Below are 17,009 nucleotides of genomic sequence, written 5' to 3'. Positions count from 1 at the left end.
GGAATTGAACCCAGGACCTCATGCATGCTAAGCACGTGCTCTAACACTGAGCTATATCCACCTCCCCATGACTGTAGTTTTAATGTAGTGAAAGGATACGAATTAAAACTAACTAAAGGAAGAGACGCAGAGGAAGGCTCCCAAAAGAGAAGCTTCTATTGTCCTCTGGGAGACACGTTACCCTCCCAGCATCAGTGTGTGCCCGACTGCACTGAGTATTGCCAAATAAGGAAATTCACCTAAGCTTGGACATCCAGAGTTCTTATTGAGGCTCCATGACATTGGCGTGATTGGATTATTGCCCACTTGGTTGAACTCAGTTTCCAACCCTCCTCCTTTCTGGAGGTTGGGCTGATACCATATGGCCCAAAGCCCCAGTCTTTTAATCACTCACATAGTTAAGTCTTTCTGGTGGGGCCAGTTTCCACTCTGAGGTTTTCTCCTTAGCATAAACCATCTGCTGTTGTCCAGGGACCCACCATGAGTAACAGAGACACTCCTATGCTGGGGAGGTTCCAAGGGTTTAGAGGTTGCCTCCTTGGAGCCTGGGAAAAGGCCATACCTCTCTTTGAAGGCCAAATACCTTACTCCACGGGTACAAGAACAAACCCATTTTAAATGTAACCCATGAATTTTATAGCACATCATATTTTTTAAAAGAGAACTTAAGAGTTCTGTAAACTGAACTTCTTATTCAGGAAAAAAACTCAACTGCATTGTTTTTTCTTGTTATTTATGTAACTAATACGTTGTACTTAGAAAGATAAGACTAGTAATATAGTGATAGTTAACACTTACATATTGTTTACTCCTTACCAGGTACTGTTCTATGACTTTATACATATTAATTAATTTTAATCATAATAACTCTCAGAGATGGATACTGTTATTATGCCCCTTTGCAGATGAGGAAACTGAGGCACAGAAGTAACTTGACCAAGGCCCCCCAGCTTGGTAAGCAGTGGAGCCAGGACTCCTAACCTGGTGGTCTAGCTGCAGGGTCCCCACTCTTAAATACCTCTACCCTCTCATGCAGGAACAAAATGCAGTCATCCTCCAGTAATGTGCAGGGACATGGTGTTTTTATAACAGGGACCAATCTTCCCAGTCTATTCTCTATGTGTATAAATTTTTATATCCTAAAAAAAATCTATGATTGTCCTATCTATATTGTTTAGTGGAATCATTTTCTTACCTCATTAACATTCATATATTTAAAATCAGTACCTAATAATTCTACTCTATAGGTTTTTTAGTACCATTATTATTATTATTTTTATTGAAGCACAGTTTACAATGTATCAATTTCTGGTGTACAGCATAATGTTTCAGTCATACTTAGACATACAGATATTCCTTTTCATATGCTTTTTCATTGTAGGCAGTTACAAGATACTGAATATAGTTCCCTGTGGTATATAGCAGAAATTTGTTGCTTATGTATTTTATACATAGTAGTTAGTATCTGCAAATCTCCAACTCCCAATTTATCCTTTCCCACCCCTTTCCCCTTTGGTAACCATATGTTTGTTTTCTAGGTCTGTGAGTCTGTTTCTGTTTTGTAAATAAGTTCATTTGTGTCATTTTTTTTAGATTCCACATATAAGTGATATCATATGGTGTTTTTCTTTCTCTTTCTGGCTTACTTCACTTAGAATGACAATTTCCAGGTCCATCCATGTTGTTGCAAATGTCATTATTGTATTCTTTTTTATGGCTGAGTAGCATTCCATTGTATAAATATCCCACAGCTTCTTTATCCAGTCATCTGTTGATGGCCATTTAAGTTGTTTGCATGTCTTGACTATTGCAAATTGTGCTGCTAAGTACCAAAATTATTTAACCTATTACCTATTGATGGACTTTATTATTTCTTAAAATTTTATAATTTATTATATAAATACTGGCAGTACTGGGAATTGAACCTAGGACCTTGTACATGCGAAGCATGTGCTCTACCACTGAGCTATATGCCTCCCCTGTATTGATGGCCTTTAAACTGTTTCTAATTTTTGGTATTACAAACACTGCTATCACAGAAATTCTGAAAAGCAAAGCCTTTAAACTTACCTCTGATTGCTCTCCTTGGATTCCAGCCATTCTCTTCTCTTGTCTTACTTCCCTCTTTTTTATAGTCTCCTCTGTCTTATGGAAACCCCTGTTAGTGAAGCCCCTTCCTTAGGTGTTGTCTCCACCTCCCCAGAGACCTCCCTCTTTCTTCACTGCCAAATCCTGCTTCTTCACGGCACCCTTCGATGGATTCTGATTCTTGCTCCCCTGACTCCATGCTCCCAAGACTTCCAGCTCCAAGGTCTTTAGTAACTTCTGATTGTGTAAATCCTCTTTACGCTTTTCATTTTCTTTCTCTGTAGCTTTTAACGCTTTGGATTATTTCAGAGTCTTAGTTTTCTACTGTTCTCTCTGGGTTCTGCTGTTGTGACTGCTTCTTAGTTGTCTCTTTTCTGGCTTCTTTTGGTGGTCCCTAGACTTTTGAATATTTGACCCAACTAAAAAGAAAAAGTAGAGGAACCTACCTAGGATGTCAACTTTTAATTTTGTTAATTGACATCAGAAAAAAACAATATAACTTAATTTCATAAAATAAGGAATTTTTTAAAAACATAAACCAAGAAGTCTATAATACGTTAAAAGATAGTACTTTAAATTTAGCTTTATGAAAAACTCATTACATTATCCTTATTCTTCTCGTTTCACTGAAGGACAATGAAAAATTGATGATTAAGTAATGCCAGACTTCAGACTAATGTTTGGAAACCACTCCTCCCTTCCTAAGGGTTTATCTGTTCCTCTGTCTTCAGTTTTGACCTACTTTGTATCTTAACGTTTCCAGGTTTACATCTTGCTTTCTGACTGTTCTCAGTTCCACCTTCTGGAGGAAAAAAAATCTGATCATAAAAGTAAAATATGCCTATCGTAGAAAACCTGAAAACACAGAAAAGTGTAAAGAGAAAATAAAAACAAATATAATTTTACTAGCCATTAGTAATTATCATGAAGAGTTTTTGATATTTTCTTTACCAGACTGTTTTCTCCATTTGTATCTCTCACACACACACACACACACACACACTCTCTCTCAGAGTCCATTTTAATAATCAAACTTGTCATCTCTTCTTCTTACGCTGCGAAGTCTGTAGCAGAACCAGCTCCTGCTCGTGTCCGTGGACTGGGGCTGCTGGGGTCTCAGCTCCTCCTTTGTCTCAGCACACCTATTTGATCTCTGAGTCCTTTGATTTCTCCCTTGCAGCTCTCGAATGTGTTCCTTTCTCCATTGCTACATTCTGAGGATAGACCCTCCTTACCTCCTGCCTGGATTATTATGGCACCAGATAAACTAGTCGTCTTGTAATCTCCTCCTCCTTTCTGGTATATCCACCATATCTTCAAAGTGCTCTTTCTGAAACAGACCACATATGTTACTCTTCCACATCAATCTGTTACAAGGGAAAGCCCAAGTTCCACAGCGTCACATTTAAGATTGTTCTTAAACCGTCTTTCAGCCTCATCTCATACCTCCATGATACACATTAGTAGCACGTCCTATGATGTGTTTTATCAACTAGCCCCAGGCTTCCAATTTTTCAGATGTTACTGGAGATGGGGGTCCTTAATATGATACCAGGCCATCAATTGAATCAGTTCTCAGCTGAAATGTGGTGTTTTAGCTTTGTTACTATTTCACGTCTTTCCACAGTCACCAGGGAGCTGGTTAGCTGGATGAGGGGGCACGAATCGTCGGTATTTTCAATCTCCGTGCATGCATCTGGGAAATATGCCATCACTACTTCTTCTGACACAGCACAGCTGTGGGACTTGGACACCTTCCAGAGAAAAAGAAAGCTGAATATCCTCCAGTCTGTGGGGATACAGAAGGTCAGTGAAGGGGGGACATCTGAGTCTGTTGTGCTTCTCAGGCTAGTTTCTTGATCAGGATGTAGATGATATGAGCGATGATTCACTCTGTCCCACTTAGCTATGTTCTCATAACTCAGCAACAAGCAAAGCTGTTTGTTTTTAATTAGTCTTATAGTGTATAGTGTAAAACAATCACCTAACTTCAACTTTAGTTAGGTGATTTTTTTTCTTAACCCAACATTTTGTTATGAAAAATTTCAAACATATAGCAGATTTGTAAGAATTTCACAGTGAACACATGTACACCCACAATCTCGATACTACTGCACTTACCTGTTAACCTGTTACTGTACTGTATTATGGATCTGTCTGTCTTTTTGTCCCTCTGTTCATTCGTCTTTTTATTTTTTGTTAAAATAAATTGCAGATATCAGTATACTTATCCAATTTATTTGTTAAAATAAATTGCAGATATCAGTATACTTATCCATAAATACTTATGCCTGCATTTAATTAACTGCATTTAATTTGACTCAGCATTTACTGATGTAAAATTTGTATATAATGTAGAGATCTTAAGTATTCATTTGTTAAGTTCTGACAAATACATACACTTTTATAACATGTGCAGACCTGTCATCACCATTATCCCAGAAAGCTCCATTATATCCCTTCCCAGATAAGTACTGCTCTGATGTTTTTCCACCATAGATTTATCTGTTCTAAAATTTCACTTAAGTAGAGTTAGTCAGTAATGATACGTGTAAAAAAGCTTTTTCATTCAGCTTAATAATGTTTTTGAGATTCATCCTTGCTGTTGTATGTATCAGTAGTTTGTTCCTTTGTTGGTGACCAGTATTCCACTGTGCACATGTATCAGTCTAAAAAAATCTGCTTCTTTTGCTTTTAAGGTTTTTTTTTTTCTATTTGATTAGCTAAATGCTATTTTCAGAATTATCTGAATCTCTTGTGTAATTAATTACTTTGCTTCAGGTTATATTATACACGCAGTATTGCTTTTAATTTTTTGGTTGTTAACTTGAACAGCTAGCTGTGCATGTCAGCCAAAAATGTATTTTGTAGTCTCCACAGAAATCCCAGAGTTCTTAATAATTTTAAAAAGATAAAAGTGATACCAGCTTGTTCAGCAGGTATTTAGGCCAAATGTCTTAGTAGGTCTTTTCTTCTTTCTTCTAAAGTATTAATTACTTTAATACTTAAATTGAATTTTAAATTCTAGGAGCAATGAGAGTTGAATCCACAGTGGGAACAGAGCTATGAAACAATGACACAAAAACCATCTGTTCTTTTTACCATGAAATTAGAATGAGTATACAGTGAATAGTTGCCAATTTTAACCTTGCGTGGTAATTTAGACATATTCGTTTAAAAAATAGGACTCCAAATATTAGTGACAGGAGAATAAAATTAGATGTAGTAAGTGTATATACAGTGTGTAGTAGGTTTATAACTGCATTGTTCTAAAATAATCGAACATCATAGTCTGTAAGATACCAGTTGTTGAGTACTTTCTGTGTACTGAACACTTTGTTTAGTTATTTTTAAGTTTAAGTAATTCTAAAAAGTAGATACCATTATCCTCATTTTACAATTGGGGAAACAACCTGGGAAACATTAAGTGACTGCCCACCGTCACATAGCTTATAAAAGAGTCGCAGTTTTGAATCTAAGCTTGCTTTGCTCTGAAGTCACTCCGTTACACCATTCTGCCTTTCAGGTAAACCAGATGCATCTTTTCAGATAAGTAAATTTTGGTTCTCTTGTTGATACCTGGAGGTCGGATATTTAGCCATTTAGTTAGAAATTTTGGAACAAATTCTGAGATTTCTGATTACTGTGGTTCAGGATGTATTAGAAAAGGTTTTGTGCTGAGTATCAGAAAACAGTAGTGTTACCAAACTTGCTTCAGCCTCTGTATACAGTGGGCATTCACTACAGTTTTGCTAAATTGTATGTTTGACCTTAACTTGCTCTTATTACTATCCTGAACTCTTGAAACTTTGAAAAGAGCTTACATGCCACTCAAAGTGAATTGGAAAGCCTAGGATTTTCATATTTTATAAGGAAAAACTGCAGCCAACCCTCCAAAAAGTATTATTTTGTTAGTGCTTTTGAAGTTTTTTCTAAACATTTTATGTTTGTCAGGAGATGACACTATCTAAATAATGACATGATTCATTAGGAACAATTTTATAATCGTTAAAATCTGGCAATTAAAATCGCAAATCCAGTAATGAATAATCATGTAGGCAATGATCTATCACAACTCTTCCCCCAAAATAGCAGTTGATGCTCATTAACTTTTAAGCTTTTGCTTCTCCCAGTAGGAATAAACTTTATTACTTTTCTAGAAAAATATTGCCAATTATAATAAAAATTGCAAGTCCCTTTTTTGGCATAAGATTTGAAATAGTGTTTTTATGTATTCATTATAGATTATAATGCATTCATTGCAAATTCTTTCTGTAAGACCATCATATTACAAACCTTTCTAACATAATGAAACTGTTGGCAAAAGATCTACCAGATTGTCCTTGACAAAGTGAGCCAAGGACACAAGGGAGGAGGAGCTGGTGAATCAGGCAGGGGGCATCAGCATCTGATGTAGTTGAGTTAGCATCTTATTATTGTGTCTTTTTAGCTTTAATCCTTAGTAAATTGTTTTAATTAACCAGTATGTTCCATACTGTATTATGTATCTGTGTATGTATGTTTTTTAAGCACCATTATAAAAAAAAGAGATACTGTTATATATGTGTATGAGAGAAAGTTTAGGAAAACAGTCTGCAACTATTGTTAGAAAATTATGACTTACAATCCCCTGAAATTTTTATAGTAATATCATTAACTGTCAGAACCATTTTCTAACTATATGTATATAATAGGCTGGGTGACAATAACACAAATTAGTCACAAGGCTGCCCCGTTACTTGTGTAACACTGGGGAAGGCCGTGGTGGGTGTGGTGATGGTCCTCCTTTTCCCCTGAACAGCTCTCTCTCATGACCGTAGTGATGACTATATCCAGATTCTGAATACTCAAGAGGCACTTCAATCCAGTGTTAAAGACACTGAGCATTTTATCCCCAAAGAATGTAGCACTCCTGACACCAGCAAAGTTGTGAAGGTGTGTGACACATCACAGAATGGGAGGTCACAAATCCTTAAGGTGTTCTGCCTCCTCTGTGAGTCCCTGCCCCCTCTCTTTCCAGCACAGATTAGTCACATAATTTTATTATAATAAAATTTGTAAAGACACACCAGTAGAAACAGCGACAAGATATGTTCAAATATAAAGTGTTACAATAAGCTATAATGCGGTTAAGAAAGCTGTTCTAGATGGGAATCATAGAGTGAATACCTAGAATTTAGCATTACCTGTTGAAGATGAACATACAGATACTATAAAAACGCAGTAAGAAAAAGGTTCTTTCATTCATTCAGCGAGTACCTATTGAGCACCTTTACTAAGTTCTAGTCATCGTGCTCGGCACTGATTGTACAAGAACAAAGAAGGTAGACAAGACCTCTGCCCTCAGAAACCAACCAAGGGTGTTCGTCCCAGGGCACCTGAAGGATGGCACATCTCTGGCTCAGTTTTGTCCACAATATTTGGGGGTCCCATGCATGGAGTCTTCAGGTAGATTTCCTGTGGGCAGATGTGTGTATAAAGGAGTTATAATTATTCTGTGGTTCATAAGAGGAGTAAAATAAAAGACCAAAGCTATGTTGAGGGAGAGAAAAAAAGAATAGAGATGTAACTAATGGTCAAACCATGTGAAATGTCTCAAGCTATTTGTGGGGATTAATTCTAAGAGGATGAATAGGAATATTTTGTCCTGAGGGCATTGGTGTTTTTCATTTTCTTTCCTTGACTTTGCTTCCTTCCCTATCTCCCTTTCTGTGCTTTACACAGATGACACACAAAATTGTACCTGAGGCCATTGGAACTCATATGAGAAAATATTGGTCAATTAAAATTTTATCAAAAGTAAGCATTGTTTAGTGCTTATGTAATAGCAAAATAGAAATTAGGAGAATAGAATTACACTTTCAACTTTGTTATCAATTTAGTCTCAATTGTCCATTAAATAAATTGAATCTCTAGTAAAATATGATTATGTATTTGTTTTCAACTTTTTACTTTTACAAATAACGCTTAACAAATATCTATATACATTTATTTTTAGCATTTTGCTAATTTTTTTTCCAAGGGGTCAACTCTTAGAAACATTGACTAGTTCAGAAGAGATGTATTTTTAAAGCTGTTGAGATATACAATATCTTTAACTAGTTTTTACTACCAGCAACAGTATACAACAGTGCCCTTTTCCTATACTTTCACCAACATTTAGTATTTTTAACATTTATCAGTATCATTTAATATTTTATCATTCAGTGATTTATAATTTATCATTTAATATTTTAAACAATATCAGTAGTTAATATTTATAGCATTTATATTAGTATATAGCTTATAAATATAATACATGTTAGTATGTGTATATGTGTATGCATTATTTTCAAAATAAATTTGATACACATAAAATGGTATCTTATTTTCATTTGAATCTTCTATAACATTAAATACTTTACAATTGTTATGTAGTATTTTATGAATTGCTTAGTCATTGATAGTCACCCAGTTTTTATTTAAAGGGGTTCTTTTTAATTTATAATAGTCTATAACATACCAGTTTTATCCCCTGTCATATACTGTAAATGTGTTCTTCTCCAGTTTGAGAAAGAATAATTTGGGGGGGGGCAGTGGAGGTAATTCGTTTTTTATGTGATTTATTTATTTTAATGGAGGTACTGGCGATTGAACCCAGGACCTCATGTGTGCTAAGCACGCACTTTACCACTGAGCTATACCCTCCCCGACCGAGAAAAAATAATTTTAAAAAAGAAAAATTAGCTTTGTAAATTTTAAACTTAAAGAGAGCTGTATGATTCTTATATGAATAATCACTTTTTTTGTCCTTCTTTAGGTTTTTTTCCTACCGTTAAGTAACACCATCCTCAGCTGTTTTAAAGATAACTCCATCTTCGCCTGGGAATGCGATACTCTTATTTGCAAATACCAACTGCCAGCTCCACCTGAAAGCTCTAATATACTCTACAAAGTGTTCGCTGTGACCAGGTAACGTCCATTTTAAAACACTGATGATTTTTAAGAAATTTAACTTCCAGTGAAATTTTACAAATTCTCATTCAGTATTTTATTGTCATGAGAAAAAATTTTCTTTAAATTTAAATGTGGTCTAAGATATGATACATTTTTTTACTTGTTGTGGAAAATATATGCAGAAATAGAAAAGTATTTGAAACCCTATCATAAGCGTCAATAGCCCCTCTGTTTTATCTATAACTCTACTTAATACTTCTCTACTGTGTTACAAAGCAAAGCCCAGTGTATCATTTCGCGCACAAATATCTCAATGTGTATCTCTAAAGGATCAGGACCCTTTTTGAAACAGAACCCTGGTACTATCATCATCCTTTTGAAAATGCATAATTTAATTTTATCATATCTAGTTATTATTTGGATTTCCCTGATTTGTCTAATAATTGCTTTTTATGATTGGTTTGTCCAAATCAGGAACAAAATAAGGTTCCTACATTGCCTTGGTTGATATATCTCTCTTTTTATATTTTCCTTGCAGTTTATTTGTTAAAAAATTGGTCATTTGTCCTGTAGTTTTCTATATTCTGGATTTTGCTATTTGCATCCCTGTGGTGCTGTTTAGTATGACCCTCTCTGATCAGTATTTAGTATAAACTGGTTACACCTATATTTCCCAGAAGTTAGGGGCTTGATCTGATCTGGTTGGATTTGGGGGCAAGAAGACGTTATAGGTGGTTTGTGTGCTTCCATCAGGAGGAACACAGACCTCTCTTATGATGTTAGTGGCTATTGATGATCATTACCTAGATCCTGTGTTGCACTGGAGTTTAGCAAAATGGTGCAATTCTAATTCTGTCTTTCCTTCTCCCTTATAAACTGAAACTTCCTGTAGAAAGAAATTTCCTCTCATCAACTCTTTGATTACTTTGTTGTATGGTTTGTAAAGGAAAGGCAGGACAAATGCTTGATTTCTTCCTCTATTAAAAATTTTTTTTTTCAAAATAATAGATTAGTTTATTGGCATCTTCAATGGTGGCCAGTGAGTTTTTTGTCTTTAATCTTTGTAAACATAGTTGACATGATTTACTCCATTATAGTTACTATCCTTAGTGATGCTCCAGTTCTCTCATCTCTGACCAGTGGCATCCTCTTCAGGTCGGCTTTGAACCTGTTTGATACAACCCCAGGCTTATGTGATAGCTCTCATTCTTTCTAGTTTGGTGAGATGTTCCAGTCTTGTGTATTTCCTGTCCCAAACCTGGAATCAGCCATTTCTCTAAGGAGCATGGGTTCATTTTAGTGGGAAATGATATATTGACACCTGACCTGGGTGCTCAGTTCTCACTGTGACTAGCTTGGTCATTGTTTCCAGCCGTCTTCAATGGAAAGAGCTAGGCAATGGACCTTATTTCCTCTCTTTCTCTCACCTTCTTAGTTATCAGTAAATCCCATCAACTCTATCAGACTGTATCTTGAATTAGTCTGCTTTCTTTTGTCCATTGCTCCAGCTTTACCCTAGTCCAAGGTTCCCTAGTCTTTTTCAGGCTACTGTAATAGCCTCCTTAATTGGTCTCCCTGCTTTCAATCTTATTTCCTAAAGTCAGTCTCTACAAAGCAGATAGGGTAGTCTTCTTAAATCATTGAGTCAGGCCATGTCATTTCCCTATTGAAGTCCCTGAAAGGCTTTCCCACTGCTCTCAGAATACAGTCCAGTTCATTTACCTTCCTCTAGACTGAAAATCCCGTAAGAACAGGGGTCTTAACTGTTGTCTTGTTCACCACTGGGTCCCTGCCACCTGGAGTGAAACCTGGCTTATAGTGGGCGCTTTACAGGCCATGGTGAATGAATGAGCAGCAGCCTTGCAGATCAGTGCAGCTTATTCTTTCTGTACCTTCTAAACATAAACTAGCTTTCTTCAAGGAAAGAAAGTCTGGGCTTTTTGGTTTCTCATATCGCAATGTTGTTATCAATTCAGTATAGTTATGTGTGAAATACAGAAAGTTGGATAGTGGTAAGTGACTTTGAGATTGTGCTATAAAACATAAATGTTATTCAGAAACCCCCAGTCAAGTCATCAAACAAGCATTTGTTAAGCCAATATCTTAGCACAAGAGGTAAAAATACATATATATATATATAAATATATATATTTATATATATATACACACACTATAAACCTGAGTTTTCCTATGTGGTAGCCACTGGGTGCCTGGGACTTTTCAAATCAATAAAAATTAAACAAAGAATTAATGTCCTCGGAAGCACAAGCCACATTTTAGTTCTCAATGATCACATGGGGCTAGTAGTGACTGTGTTGGACGACGTAGACGTGGAACATTGCCATCATACTGGATCATATTGGACAGTGCTGCTGTAGGTAACTCATCTAGTCTTTTTCATCTTCTTGTCACGTAGAGATGGTCGAATCCTGGCTGCTGGGGGCAAATCAAATCATCTTCATCTGTGGTGCCTGGAAGCTAAACACCTATTTAGAATTATACAGATGCCCACTAAAGTTCGAGCCATTCGCCATCTAGAATTTCTTCCTGATAGTTTTGATGCTGGTTCCAATCAGGTTAGTAACAATAATTAGTAACACTGTACTTTTTTAGGAAGCTCATATCAATTTCTGACCTTTATTAGTTCTCTTATTTAACTTGTACCCTGCCTGTTACAAGGATTTGAAATTGCTCATATCTTTGTAAAGAGTCTGTAGATTGAAAACAAAAGTAAAAATCTGGTTCTGTATATTACTGATAATTTACTTTTTCTCTAAAATCAGTATACTTTATATTGTGTCATGCTTTGTGGTTTAAAGGGTGATTGAACATGTTATTTTTTATTTGATCCTTAAAGAATTATTTGAACATAGGCAGGGAGGGCATTCTCACCATTGTGCAAGTTGTGACACTGAAGCTTAGAAACATTAAGTGACTTGTCAGCACTCCTGTTCATTTTAAGGATTAAAGGTAGGACTAGAACTGAAATTCTCTCACTTTGCTGCACTGTGTTTTATCTGCCATACCTGGTTGCCTCAATCCTAAGAAACCTGTTTGCTTTCTGTCCTGCCTTAGTTTACACAGTGCTCCCCCCGCCACGCACCTTTTTTCTTTTTAATAGTTGAGTAATTGAACCTTAACTTTCTTATTTTAAATTGACTATCTTGGGTCTTGCACATGAACAAATTATATATACATATATATACACACACATGTATATATAAATTATACATATGTGTTTTATGTATATATGTATAATATGTGTGTATATTTATCATGTCTGTGTTAGGTTTTTTGAGTTGATGATGCTTAAACATGGTTAAAAACAAAAAAAAAAGGCATAAAGTGAAATCTTACTCCTCTCTCCCGCTTGCCCAGTTACTCACTCTCCGTAACCACCGTTGTTATATAATCTTGTTTTTCCCAGTTTTTTACACAGCTTTGCACCTTGTTTTTCCTTCACTTAATTTACCTTGAAGATTGTTCTATATCAGCACAGAACTTCATTCTTTTTTTTTTCACAGCTGCATATGTTTTTTTAACGCATCCTTTATTATTAGGCATTTAACCTATTTTTAGTCCTTTTCTATTACAAATGATGCTGCACTGAATACCTTTTGCACATGTTATTTCGTACATCCTGTCTGTAGGATAAAATCCCAGAGTTAAAATAGTGGTACAAGAGTTATGTGCATCTGTAGTTTTGATAGATCCTGCCAAACTACCTTCCAGAGAGATTGCTTCTACTGTGAAGCAGGGGGTTTCCTACCATCTGACCAACAGAAGGACGCTCTGTTTAGATTGTCACCTTCAAATTGCCTCTAACTACCTCCAAACCGTAGTCTTTCATATAACAAGGGACATTAGCATTTCACAAAATTACGAGGTGGCACTGCTTACCAGCCACTGGCCCTGGGAAAGGAACCTGCATGTGGACAGGGCAGTAGAGGAGCTTATTTTTTGTATATGTTTAAGCTTTTTCAGTACATTTAAAATTTTTCAAATTGTATGAGTTAAAACTAACTTTTCCCTCCTTAAAAGACTAGCTTCTCTCTTACCCCTACACTGTCTTTGCAGCTCACAGACATCCTCTCTCCACCCGCCAGGGGCTCATTTCAGTCCCAGATTTGTGTGGCAGCAGCAGGACAGATGTTAGCTCTGCTCAGGCAGGGGATGGGGAAGGGGAACAGACACTGCACCCTCCTTGCTCCTGATGGCCAGTGTGGAGTCAAAGTGAAGGACTGTGATCACCTGTGTTCCCTCTGGAGGGAGCGTGGAGATAAGCCTGCCTGTGGGAAGGGAGGATTCTTAGGTGACCTTTCTGTAGTCGCCCAGGACGGGCTCCTTACTGGCTCTGGTTAGAGCCAGGCTTCTCTGGACCTGACCAGTGCGAATCTACATGAGCCAAAATTAGGGATTTTAAAATATATGATGGCTCTCTGTGAGTATAATCTCTGACTGTCCTCCCCTCAAAAAAATACACACACACACACATAAAAATACACACGTGCGTGCCTGTGTAGTTTGACTTTCAGACATTTGACCCTTTTTTTCGTTGAGGTGTAATTGACATATAACATTGTATTAGTTTCAGGGGTGCAACATGGTGATTCAGTACTTGTCTACATAGTGAAATGATCGAAGTAAGTCTAGGCAACATCTGAGACTTTGAAATGTGTTTATGTTGTTTCTCTCTACTCTTAGGTTCTTGGAGTGCTAAGTCAGGATGGTATTATGAGGTTTGTTAATACACAGACTTGTAAACTTCTCTTTGAAATTGGGAGCCTTGATGAAGGAATTAGTTCTTCAGTAATTAGCCCACATGGACGGTACATTGCATCTATTATGGAAAATGGAAGTCTGAACATATACTCAGTTCAGGCTTTAACAAAAGAAATAAATAAGGTATGTTATCAAGTAAGCAATGTCTTTTTTTAAGAGTTAAATGTTGTTTCATCAAAAATAAAAACTTAATGCTACAGTATTCTAACTTCCTTGCACCTTATCCATTTTTCTGAATTTTGTTGTTGTTGTTCTTACTCCCAGAGCCACAGCTCCAGCTTTTCCCACCTGTGCTCCATTCTTAAATTCACATCTTTGTAGAAGGTATCTGTTTGGTGTCCCTGTCCCGTTCAAGGTGCGCCTCTGATCTGCTTCTCACAAGGGGTCTTCAATCCAGTCTCTTCATTTCTGTCTTTCTTCCCCTCTTATAGGCTAGACACCTTGGGCCTCTATGACTGTTTCTGTTCCCAGATCTCTATGACTGTTATTTCCCAGATCTGGTCGACGCCAAGTCATGTAGTCCTTAAATGTGAAGTGTCTAAAATGTGCTGCCTGTTCTCCGTGTCCCTGTTGGCCATCCACGTACTGGTGCTCATTAATAGCTCTCAAATTATAGTCATTTAAACAAATATACCAAAACTCAGAGCCCTCAGTGTCTGCCCTGCCTGTCAGTCCATCTTTTTATATAACATTTCTCAAAAATAGTACTTTCATCACCAATTCTAAAATAATGCTACTTTAGTGCCTTCCCTTTCCTATTGCATTAAGTCCAAACTCTTCTGCCTGGCTCTCCAGGTCCTCGCTCATCTTTGTCTTCTCTACGTAACGTATTTCCCCATACTTTCAACTTCCCTCATTGTCCCCCATAGATACCATTGTCATTTCTACATCTGTTACTACATTATTCATTGTGTCTAAAATATACTTCCCTCCTCTCTTACGGTTATCTGAAATTTCCCCAGCTGGTGTCAAGTCCAGTGGTTCTTTGGGAGCCTTTCCAAGTCTGGGCTTGTATCATTTGCATCACGGGACTCTGGTGACCACCAGTCTAACCATTTCATTTTACAGGAGGGGCAGTTCACTCCCCAGCCTGATAACACAGCCAGTCATTAGCAGGCCCAGGAGTTCTGGTCTTGATATGACAATCTCTTTGTTATGTCCCTGCTCCTTTTTATTTATTTATTTTTTCAGTTAGACAGGTAGTAAGTTCTTACTATATACAAAATAAAAAGATACAGATAAGCAAGCAGATAAATAAGTCTCACCGTTCTCTCAGATAATTTTGAAACGTATACCTTTTTTTCCATGTGTATAATTATATACAGCCAATCCTTATTCTTCATGGATTCTGTATTTATGAATTTGCCTACTGGTGAAAATTTATCTGTGACTCTTTTTTTGTTGTTGAGGTGGGATGTAATTAGGTTGATTGATTTAAATGGAGGTCCTGGGGATTGAACCCCAGACCTCATGCCTACTAAGCATGCGCTCTACCACTTGAGCTATCCCCTTCCCCCTTACCTGTGACTCTAAAATCAGCCCTCACTGCATATTCACAGGCATGCATGCCGTGCAGAGCAGGAGAAAGTCTGAGCTGCCTATCATCCGGTTCCCAGCTTAGGTCAAACAAGGCAGCCTCTGCCTTCCCATTCCAGCACTCATACTGGGGACAAGTGTCCTTTTCTTTCTCTACTGAGTGCCACATTCTTCACATTTTTTCTGCTTTTTGTTGGTGATTTTGCTCTTTAAAATGGCCCCCAAGCGCAGTGCAGGGGTGCGGTCTAGTGTCCTAATCACACGAGGCCTGTGAGGTGTCCTGGGGAGAACATAACGATGTTAGAGAAGCTTCCAGGCCCAGCTTCCAGGGCTTTTGGTGTGAGTTCAATGTTAATGAGTCAATACTCTGTAGTAAATTAGTGTCTTTAAACAGAAACATACACAAAACAAAATTACATGTTGAATAGTTGACAAGAACGTGGCTAGAGGCTCAGAGGGACCTAACTCCAGTGTTTCTCCTGGAGCAGTGATTCCATATTCACTACCTTGGTGTTTGTGGTGACTCTGTGGAACACAGCTGCCACGAACAATGAGACTCTGCTGTGTGTGTGCACGCGCGTATTTTCTTTAAATGTATGGAATTATACTCTACTGTTCTCATAAACTTAAAAATTTTTAATAACATGTTATTTGCTCTTAATGAGTTTTTAGCCTAGTGAATGTCTCAAGAGCTAGGTGAATGTTATTCATAGAGAGCGATCTGAGAAAAAGCAAGGTAAGTGTGAGTCATTGGCTTCCTTTCTGGTATTTGTTAAGCAGATTGAGATCAGAAAAGCTAGCTTATTGCAGAAGTAGAATGATTTTTTTTGGACACCTGACAAGCACCACCAGTGTCTTTTTGGCTGTTCCAGGACTATAAAAATGCCCAGGTGTATACAAAACTTACTACCCATGCCGCATTCCTTCAAGTCCCACTTTCTTGCCATTGGAGAATTTCTGGTATTGATGAGCTCACAGTAAGTAAGCACATCCTTACTTACACGTTGAGGTTTTAACACTGCTAAGGTATGGCAGTTGGGGTCGTATCTCAGGATCCAGCTTTGGGGAGATTCCTTCATGGAAGAGCCATGAAAAATGGCACTAGAACAGATCTTTTAATAAAGATTTAGAAAAACGGATTGAGGTTAGAGAGAAGATAGTTCAAGGATATAAAGATGGGCAATATTCAGAAGTCAGACTACTATTAATTACATTTCATAAAGAATTAAATCATAGAGTAAGTGGTCATTGTACTTCTTTTGGTCAGAGCTATTGTTATATTTCACATTACCCTTGTAATCTTTCTAGATGTGAATAACAGTGTATCCTAGAAAAACACTATTAAAAAAACTTTGTAGATGCAGTTAAAACGTTAAATACTTTTCATAATAATTTTAAAACAAAAGTATAGTATCAGTGCCATGTGTATTTATATTACCTATTCTATATATAATTTTACAGTGTTGTGTATCATATGTGCTAAAAGTTGACAATAAGGAATACTTTCTTGGTCTCCTATAATAGGCTGCAGGTTTCAAAAGCAGAAATCCTCAACTTTTGACGGCAACATGAGAAAAATCTTTGTTGGAAACCTCAAAGTAGTCTTTTAATAGTCTGCTATTTAAAGAGTCAAAATGTTTGCTTTGTTCTATTTATTTCTTTTGGGG

General features: G+C 37.0%; 1 protein-coding gene across 4 annotated transcripts in view; it reads left to right on the top strand.

Moving 5' to 3' along the window:
• Window positions 1-17,009, top strand: part of TBC1D31 (TBC1 domain family member 31) — a 59,398-nt gene that overhangs the window by 8,422 nt on the left and 33,967 nt on the right. For all 4 annotated transcript variants that reach the window (XM_032467644.1, XM_032467643.1, XM_032467642.1 and 1 more), the window contains exons 4-7: window positions 3,716-3,894; window positions 8,888-9,039; window positions 11,441-11,600; window positions 13,729-13,929. In XM_032467644.1, coding sequence (XP_032323535.1) covers window positions 3,716-3,894; window positions 8,888-9,039; window positions 11,441-11,600; window positions 13,729-13,929 — 692 coding nt within the window. The remainder of the gene's footprint in view (window positions 1-3,715; window positions 3,895-8,887; window positions 9,040-11,440; window positions 11,601-13,728; window positions 13,930-17,009) is intronic.

Source organism: Camelus ferus, chromosome 25 (assembly GCF_009834535.1).
Source record: "Camelus ferus isolate YT-003-E chromosome 25, BCGSAC_Cfer_1.0, whole genome shotgun sequence".
Classification (NCBI taxonomy): Eukaryota; Metazoa; Chordata; class Mammalia; order Artiodactyla; family Camelidae; genus Camelus; species Camelus ferus.
This window is presented reverse-complemented; position numbering and strand designations above follow the sequence as displayed.